Raw genomic sequence first — 9,709 nt, forward strand, 5'->3', positions numbered from 1 at the left:
TCTGCTTACTGGTCCCGGGGCAGCACCGGTTGGGTGCGCCCTGCAGGGTGAGAGTCGTAAAGTCTCAACACCAGAGGGCGCTGAGGAGCTGCGGGGGGGGCACCCCTCCCTGTCCGCCTCGATCCTCCCCCCTCCCCGCCCGCGCGCAAAACACACTAGTCCGGGAGGCAGCGCGGCGGAGCGGGAGCCGCGGCCCGAGCGGAGCCGGAGAGCGGCGACGGCGGCGGCGGCGGCACCATGACCCTGGGCAGCTGCTGTTGCGAGATCATGTCCTCCGAGAGCTCCCCGGCCGCGCTGTCCGAACCCGACGCAGACATAGACGTGGTGGGCGGCGGCAGCGGTGGGGGGGAGCTCACAGCCCGCTCCGGGCCCCGCGCCCCCCGGGACGTGCTCCCGCACGGCCACGAGCCTCCCCCGGAGGAAGCCGAGGCAGACGTAGCCGAGGACGAAGAGGAGTCGGGAGGTTGTTCGGACTGCGAGCCCCGCGCTCTAGCGCCCCGGGGGGCGGCGGCCGCAGCGGGAAGCCCGGGGCCCGGTGTGCAGGCAGCTCGGGGCACAGCGGGGCCAGGGCCGGGACCCGGGCCGCCGTCGGGGGGCGCGGCGTCGCGGAGCCCGTTAGTGAAACCACCGTATTCGTACATCGCGCTCATCACCATGGCCATCCTGCAGAGCCCCAAGAAACGCCTGACGCTGAGCGAGATCTGTGAGTTCATCAGCGGCCGCTTCCCCTACTACCGGGAGAAGTTCCCTGCTTGGCAGAACAGCATCCGCCACAACCTCTCCCTCAACGACTGCTTCGTTAAGATCCCCCGCGAGCCAGGCAACCCGGGCAAGGGCAACTATTGGACGCTCGACCCGGAGTCGGCCGACATGTTCGACAACGGCAGCTTCCTGAGGCGCCGCAAGCGCTTCAAGCGGCAGCCGCTGCCGCCGCCGCATCCACACCCGCATCCTCACACGGAGCTGCTACTGCGTGGCGGGGCTGCCGCGGCCGGGGACCCTGGCGCCTTCCTCCCGGGTTTCGCCGCTTATGGCGCCTACGGCTATGGCTACGGGCTGGCACTCCCAGCCTACGGCGCACCCCCACCGGGGCCGGCCCCACACCCGCATCCACACCCGCACGCCTTCGCCTTTGCTGCCACCGCGCCTTGCCAGCTGTCAGTTCCCCCGGGCCGCGCCGCTGCTCCTCCACCCGGACCTCCGACGGCCTCGGTGTTCGCCGGCGCGGCCTCAGCGCCTGCCCCTGCTCCTGCCCCGGGATCTGGCCCAGGCCACGCAGGGCTGCCAGCCTTCCTAGGCGCAGAGCTGGGCTGCGCCAAGGCTTTCTACCCCGCGTCCCTGAGTCCTCCCGCAGCTGGTACAGCAGCCAGCCTGTCCACTGCACTCCTGCGCCAGGGCCTCAAGACGGACGCCAGCGGTGGTGCGGGTGGCGGGGGTGCAGGGGCAGGCCAGAGGCCTTCCTTCTCTATAGACCACATCATGGGCCACGGTGGTGGCGGTGCCGCACCACCAGGCAGCGGCGACGGTTCCCCGGGATCGCCATTCGCGGCAGCCGCGGGTCCTGGGGGTCAAGCCCAAGTCTTGGCCATGCTGACTGCCCCGGCTCTGGCTCCGGTGGCGGGCCATATCCGCCTCTCGCACCCGGGGGACGCGCTCCTGTCTTCAGGGCCCTCGTTTGCCAGCAAAGTCGCCGGTCTCAGTGGCTGCCACTTTTGACCGCAGCGGGCTCGGGGTCAGTTAGGCCCTCACTCCTTAACCTCTCTGGGGAGCTCGGCGGGTCCCAGCGGAATTCAGGGAGTCTATTTATGAAGAGTCTCCAGACCTAGGCCGGCGCGCGTGATCGGGCACATCAAGCTCCACGCTCAGAATGTCACGGACAGTTGGGACGAAGCGGGCTCATCGGCTCTGGGCGAGGTTCGGGTCTACGCAATAGGCTGGAAGCGGAGATCCCTTTTATGTTGGAGCAACAAAAAAGGGGGGGGGCAGGAACCTTCGCTTTTCCTTGCCTTTGCGTCTCTCACAGTCGGAGAAGAATGCTTTGGCAGAGATACGCCTGTCGGTTGGTGGATCCCACCAGAAACACCTATGGCTTGAAAAGTCCCCTGCCCCTCATTCCTTCCTCAACTTTGAGACCCTGCTTATCATCCAATATTATAATTTAAAGACTTCTGTTATCTGCTTTGTGCTTAAGAGAAAAATTCAAAATTTTTTGTTCCTTTTGCTGTTCTTCAAGGAAGCGGGTTTTCTCCAAGCATAAGGCAGTATCTACACAGTCGGGAAGCTAAGAGGAAAAGTGAAACGGGGCGGGGAGGGGGGTGTCTCTACAATCCTCGAGTAAGCCGCAGAGTCCATTCTCCTGCCCCGAAGAAAATGTTTTTTTTTTTTTTTCTTCTCTGGTGTTTGGTTGCTTTTTAAGGAGCTCCCTCTGGCCTTTCCCATGGTCCATAGGTCCAGCAATCCAGGACTAGCAGCCCTCTTGGCCGTCTGCTCTGCCCCAGACCCTGTGATATTTATTGTAGTTAAAGGCAATGAATTTGGGTGGGAGAAGAGGGTCTGGAGAGGTGGGAATTGGGTGGGCAAGGGCACAGAGCTATGGCAGGGGGTCCTAGAGTTATGTGTAAATATCTGTACAGTGGGCCGCCCCCTGCATTCTCTGTCCACTGGTGTGCATTGATTTAGACTTCTCCACTTAGTGGAGAGACTCTGTGAAATCGTCTGATGGTCTGTGTGGAAGAAACGAAAACTGTCTTCTCCCTTTTCCTTGGTGTCAATTGAATAAATGTATGTGAACTTAGCAGTCTCCAGCTCACCCTGCTTGCCTGCATTCCCTTGTCCTTGTCTGAGCTCTCGCAGAAGACCTCAGTCTCCCCAGCAGAGGGAGAGGGAGTTAGACCAGCAAACGAAGCTTTGGGCTAGTCAGATGGCGGAGGGAGGCTCTGCACACCACTGTGGCCTTCTGCTTCTAAAGGGACCAGGTCTCTAGAAGCCTGTGACCACTCCAGCACTTTCATTTTCACTCTGGGACAAGGAAGGGCAAAAGCCCGAGGCTGGGCAGAGGGATTCTGTTTCTACCACCAGAGGAATCTTAGCCTTCTTCTAGTTTAGGTTTGAGTGTGGCCTGATCAGGTTGGAGAGCTAAGTACTGGAGCACTATGGCCACTGAGAACAAGGCTGTGTCTCCTGAAGCCTATTTTGTGTGCATCTGTGCTTCTGTGTGTGCAGGGACCTTTTATGGAGCTCTTGGTGGTTTGTTTTTGTGTTTGTCTTGGTCGTCTGTGTATTTCAGGGATGCCTGAGCTGTTATTTCTCTGTGCGTCTATGATGTGTGCTATGACTATCAGTCACTGTCTTTAATAGGAGGGCATTTCTTTTTGCCCCCTAGAGGGCCTTTAGAACCCCCACTCCCACACACTTTTGACGGTGGAAGGCTTTATTTAGGGACTCTCCAAATTGAATTAGAAACCTCTTCCTCACCCAGCTTAAGTGGGCTAGAGGATCTGATCAACTAAAGAGTGAGTGGGGGGTTCACTCTGCTAGGGCAAAGGCCTTGGTTCCTGGAGCCATATTCACAGCCAGAAGCTATTGCCTGAGCACCAATCTTCTGGTTAAGACCATCCACAGCACAGTGGAACTGCAGCCCTCTGCCTTGTGCCTTGTGCTTGGAATTCCCAATAGCCAGATCTGCAAAAGCAGGGGTGAGGGCCATGCTTTGGGAGGAGCAAAGGTGGTTACTCCTTTTTCTGTGTATCCTCTGAGATCATAGAAGAGATACATGTATGGAAGCGCAGGAAGAGAAAGTTCATTCAGCCTCAGAAAACGGACACGAGTTGGGACAGGGGCTGGAAGAAGACAGTGTTAAAGACCCAGCTGCGAAGAGCTTGAGGGTGTGGACAAGAGAAATTACCCCAAACTGGTTAGCATCCCACAGCTGGCAGTGTCCGTCACAGCAGGTGTCAGACAGAGGCCCTGCTTTATGCACGGTGGGAATGGGGAGAATACCAACGGGGAGCTGCTGCGGAACGACTGTCCAGGGGAGCTGCTGCGGAACGACTGTCCAGGCATCTAGGTTTCCATTCATCAAAGGTGAGGAGACTAGGCTCAGGTGCGTGTGGTCAATAGAGTTCCTCAGCCCAGGGGCCAAGGGTCCCTCTCCCTCATCTCTGAAAGACTAAGGGATCAGGGGAGATCAAATGCAGTGGTCTGCCTTTTCTCGACCGACCGTTATACCAAATAGTCCAGAAGTCAGTTTAGGTTCAGCGGTCTGGAGTGAGGAATATATGCCAGCACTGGGGTAATGGCCTCTGGCTGGGTGCTCCACTGACTTCCATTGCTCCAGATTTGATGAGTATGGTTTCGTTTCTTTTTACTTGAGGAGGGGTGTGTGTGACTGACACAAGTCAGTGATCATGCTTGTGTGTGTGCACATGCTGGAGAGTCTGTTTGCTCAAAAATAAGCACCTTTCAACTTCACGATCTCTTTTGCTGTGAATATTAAATACTGATATTAGTTTGGAACAGTAGATTCCACATATTATTTTAAACTTTCAAGTAAAAGACTTATTAGTTGGATTTTTTCTATGTCTCGAAGAGGTCATCAGACAAAATTCATATTGGATGGTAGATAGGTAGGTGAGCTTTGGCCATAACTCGCTGCTACTTACAGGAGAAGTGGAAGATTCTTCTGAATGAGTTGTTATCTGTCTCGGCATATGTGTACATGTGTGTGTATGTGTGTGTGTTTCTTATTTAGTTTCTGTGTGTACCAACGGTAGAAATAGGGGTTTGCAGAAAAGGATGAGATGTAAAAGAGTTTGCTAGGTCTCTTGGGACCCTACGGATGCCTTCTACTCAGACTCTAATTTCCCAGTGAATCAACAAGGCCAAGCCTGGTCCAGAGAAACCACCCACGCTCAGCTGGCAGTCCTGGAGAAGGTTCCAGATGCTAAAAGCTAGGGAGAAGGGGAGGTATTTGACATTTTGGCTCCCTTAGGTTGTGTTCAGAGCTAAGCTGTAGGAGTTGGGAGCTGGAATGCAAAAAGGGTGTAGCTGCGGGATTTGTATGCTAGCATCCTCCTGGCTTGCCCTTGCAGTCTGGATGTGCTCAACTCTTTCCCAATCTGTGGGCTCCTCCGACTGGTGTGGGCTCAATTAGGGGCCCAGTGTCCTGGGAGGTGAAACAGGTCTTCCCATCTGAATGGCTCACCAGGCTTCCCACCCTACTTGGGTGGAGGCAGCTGAGGTCTGTCGCCCTATAGGCACCAACAATTGGTGACAATAATCAGAAAATATCCAGGGCATACCTTGATCTCTCCAAGGTGAGAAAAAAAAAGGTAAAAAATCAGTCTGAGGTTCAGAGAGTGCTGTTGAGAGCGGGCAGTTTAAAGGGGAAGAAAATTGGCGAATTTCACTGGTCAATTTCACTTCATTTCGTTCAATTTCGTTCAATTTCATTCCTTTTCATCCGGCGCCGGGAGGCCCGAGGCCATAAGGAGGGGGAGGGGGGTCTTTCCGGACAGAATTTCTCCCTCTTGCAGATTTACTTTCTACAGCTGTGAAGAACAGCCTTGGTTCTCCAACTCTGACAGACGTTTTTCAGCGGCGACTAAGGGCAGACATTTTATTTTATCGACCAGTATTTGGTTTGAGTGATCGAGGCCCATGGGCGAGCCTGCCGGTCAGTCTGCTGCAACCCAATTAAAGCGGTTAATTCTTTTCACTGCGTATTCCACCCCATCTTTCTTTCTTTTTCTTTCTCTAGGGGCTCCCCCAGACCACCCCGGAGCCAGAGTTAGAGGGGGACATTTCCCCTCCCTATCCAATTTGTTCTCGCCACAGCAGGCGCGTCTTCGTGGTTACAAAGCGCCTTTCCCTCCCCGATGACTTTTTTCCTCTTTTCAAAAACACTTCTACCTCTACCCTCCCCTTTAGCTACCAACCCTCCGTGACCCCCGCCTTCTCCCTCCGCGCTCGCTCGGGTTTATTTAAACTTCGCCTCCTCCAGTGGCGCTCACTCAATGAAGTTGAAGGCTCGGTGAGCCGGGGTGAAGAGGGTTTGGAATCTGTTGAAAGGGGCGTTTTGTGACACTGATTGGGGCGGGGGTGGGGGCAGTCCAGAAAGGACAATGACAGACCAGGCTGGTTTCCCCGCGCCCAGGGTCAGGCGAATAAAGGCGCCGACGCAGTTTAAACGCGGGTCCCTGCAAGAGAAAGAGAGAAAAGATTTGGAGTGCGGAGCGTGCCTCCTAAGCTGGAGGCTTAGGCAGCAGAGGGAGGAGGCTGTGCGCCTAGGTCTTCAGTGGCAGGATTCGGAGTTTCCTCCGAACCCTGCGCTTTCCACGGAAGAGAGGCGAGGAGAGTTTGGGTTTGTGTCTAAATTATTTCCATGCATAGTTCAAAGGTTGTTTAGGCTGGGGCCTGGGGCGGGGAGGCGTCCGGGAGGGTCAACCAGGACGGTGAGACCCAGCCCACACTTGTCCCTAGGATTGGCACCATGAGGTTTCTGGAAAGATAGACACTTAAAGGTGGGCAAGGGTGGGTGGGAGGATTCAGTCCTTTCAAATATCAGAGTGTTTGAGAACAAATGATTGGATTTTGGGAGCGAGCACTTCTGATTTTTTTTTTAAAGGTTGGCATAGATGCGCACCGACGGAGAGCTCTATAGGGAAGGCAGAGATTCCGGGCTCTGGTTTTGAGAACGAATATTTCCGCGGGCTGGAGGGCGCGACGCGCCCTGGGGCGGAGCGGGCACCGCCTCCTTCCAATCCGTCCGGCGCTGCAACAGCCCCGCAGCCGCGCTAGACCCGAGAGGCTCGGGTCGGAGAGGGAAGAAAGGCTTCCGCCCTGCGCTCTGCTGCTGGTGTCGACGCAATATCCTCAGGGTTGTTTCCCACCCTCGTTGGACTCTGAGCTCTGTGTCCTGGGTCCCTGCGGCGCGTGATCTTTTCGCTCCACGCGGACTCAAGTAGAAATGGCTCTCAATCGCTGTTCCACTTTTCTTCTTCGACTGAATTTTCCTCCGGGAGAACTTTGCTCCGTGCTCACTACACTTCTCGTCTATCTAAAATTTGAGGTCCAGGAGGAACTCCGTAGGTCGGAATCTTCACTATCCCGCTATCCCTGCCAACTTTTTCTTAGACATTAGGGATCGAGAAACCCGCGTCAGACTTGGCGTGTGTGTCCCACTAGGAAGGATGCTCTCAGTCTTGGCTGCTGGAGTCCTGTAAGCTTCAGCATCCGAAGCCAGCGTCTTGGAGGTCTGTGCTCAGTTTCTCTGGAAACTGGAAATTGCCTCAGGGTTGGTTCACCCTGAGTCATTTTTGTCTACGCAGGCATAAAATATCTTTGGAATTGGGGTTTCATGAATCTGAATCTTGGGACTGGAGAAAGCTAATTCTTCAGTGGGGCAGCAAAATATTTAAACCCATCCCTTCGATTCCTGAAACGAATTGCCGATTTGAGAAGTATATTTCCTTTTACCCGTGTAGACACTGCCTGCGTGTGTGTGTGTGTGTGTGTGTGTTTGGGGGTAGGGTGGGTACAATGCGTTCGGAGTGTTGAGGACACTGGAGTGGACTTTATTGTTCAAATTAATTAGCCGACGGTAACCGAAGCCCCTTACTTTGAGGTCCCCTCCTCCAGCAGGTGTCGACGCCGCCCGGCGGACTGCAGGGCTTCCCATTCAGATGTAGATGTGCTGGGCGCCTATGGGAGCAGGGACCCCACCTCTTAGCCTTCAGCCAAGACTGGCTTCCCGCCTGTCAGCCTCTTCTGAGCTCTTTGGGGTTTTGCCGCCGCAACTGCAGGTTACTCTCCTACGCTTCAGTCTTTGGGGAATTGATTCCGCTTCTTACGGTTAAAGAAAGCCGCTGGAGAGACGGTGGCTTAAATTAGCCTCGGACGCAGACTGTCAGAGCGAGAAGATTCTGTGATCGGAGCTAAAAGGACCAGCCTGAAGTCACCCAGAGAGTTAGTCGTGGACCTGGGAAGAGAAGCCAAGGACCCGAAAACCCAGAACTGGTGCTCAACGCTGGTGGGCCGTCTTTATGTTGATTCATCAATCCCTGGCCTCCTCAGCCAGCCCTACTTGGTGGAGATTCGTTTGCAAGAGAGGGTCTAGAATCATTCACAGGGTTTGTTTACAAACCCACTGTTCTTCAACATGGCCCTGAAAAAACCGACTAGATTAGGTTTGCTGGAGTGGTGGTGCATGCCTTTAATCACAGTGCTCCCGAGGCAGAGGCAGATGGGTGTCTGAGATGAGAGGAGCCGGGTAAAGCATATAGAGTTCCTGGTCAGTAGGGGCTACACAGTGAGACCCTGTCCAAAAACAAAAAAACCCAAGCAAATCAATAAGCATATAGATTTCGAAACCATTTCCAGTTGGGATCTGATGTGCCGGGTGATCGCCTCTGATCTAAGCATTGGCACCTACTTTGCCTGCGAAAATCCACAGAGTCTGAGGCCAGAATCGGGAGCAGTTTTCCAGTCTGGTAAAGATTAAACACAGGTGACTTAATTAAACCTAGCCTGGGATACTTGCTTCCTCCTTCCCTCTCTCACCCCGTATTTACTGAGCATCTGCTATGTGCTGGGCATTTTATATACTCCTGATGTTGCCGTACTGATTGATCATCTGCTTGGCCTCATGATAAACTGCCTAACTTGGTAGTTGAGAACTGGAGAGCCAGAATAAGTGACTTATATCTGTAGGGTGTATGCATGTGTGTGTGCGTGTGTGTGTGTGTGTGTGTGCAAGTAGGATTAAAGATGTAGTCATTCACTGCATGATGATGGCTCTAGATAACACATCCTACTGTAGGTCTGCGCACTGTTTGTTTGGGAGGTATGTGATAATTCCTGTTAACACGTGTGTAGGGTTAGATGATTCTGCTCCCGTTTCTGTGCTTTATGAGGATTTGTGGATTTGCATATGCTAATGAAGCTAGTTGGGACTCTGCCGGTGTGAGTCTGCGGAGTGCAGTGAATGTGACTGGGGCGGAATGGTGGATTCTTGCCCTTGCCCTTTATTCCCAGTCAGCAATTGAGACCTGTCTGTTTTCTCCCACCTTCCTCCCCAGATGCAGGCAAAGCTGGGGATCTCCTCCTCAGACTTGTCCACTCTGGCCAGTTACTGTATCCTACCTGGACATCCATGTTGTTCCAGATTAGCTAACAGGTACCATTGTACAGACTCCGCCTGGCTCCCATGCAGGGCTGCCAGATGGTTCCTTTATTCCAGCCTGCATAGAGGGACTTGGCTAGCAGTCATAGGTAGCTTTGGAGTCCCTGCTCCATTCCAGGAAATTCCCAGTGTCAAAGGTGCAGGTGCAGACAAGTACAGTCACTAGAGCTTTCAAAGTGGCCAAGGCTGACTCTTGGCTGTGGAAACAGGTCTAGACAGGGAAGGGAGGATGAGGGTCAGAGTTTGCTTATATTTCTTGGCGCATCCTGGGTCTACAGGTGAACTCTACATCCTTTATGAACCGGCATAGACCAAGTATTCATCTGGTTATTATGAAGAAATTCAAACCTCATCAGCTGTCTTCAAACTCTTGGGAAATCCCAAGACACTGGATTGTTGATGCCTTTAAATCCCCCTTTGCTCCATCAAGCAGGGTCAAGGCAAAGTAGAGAAGTTAACGGTCCTGGTAAGTCAAGATGAAATAGCTTGCCTTTAGGTGAGCCAGGCACTGATGGTAGAGGGGAGGAT

At 54.0% G+C, this 9,709-nt stretch overlaps 1 protein-coding gene across 1 annotated transcript; it reads left to right on the forward strand.

Moving 5' to 3' along the window:
• Window positions 1-173: 173 nt before the first annotated feature.
• Window positions 174-2,341, forward strand: Foxd2 (forkhead box D2). The gene has a single exon (XM_057784984.1). It carries the CDS (start codon window positions 238-240, stop codon window positions 1,714-1,716), a length of 1,479 nt encoding a protein of 492 aa, XP_057640967.1. The 5' UTR covers window positions 174-237; the 3' UTR covers window positions 1,717-2,341.
• Window positions 2,342-9,709: the final 7,368 nt, after the last annotated feature.

Source organism: Chionomys nivalis, chromosome 11, assembly GCF_950005125.1.
Source record: "Chionomys nivalis chromosome 11, mChiNiv1.1, whole genome shotgun sequence".
NCBI lineage: Eukaryota > Metazoa > Chordata > Mammalia > Rodentia > Cricetidae > Chionomys > Chionomys nivalis.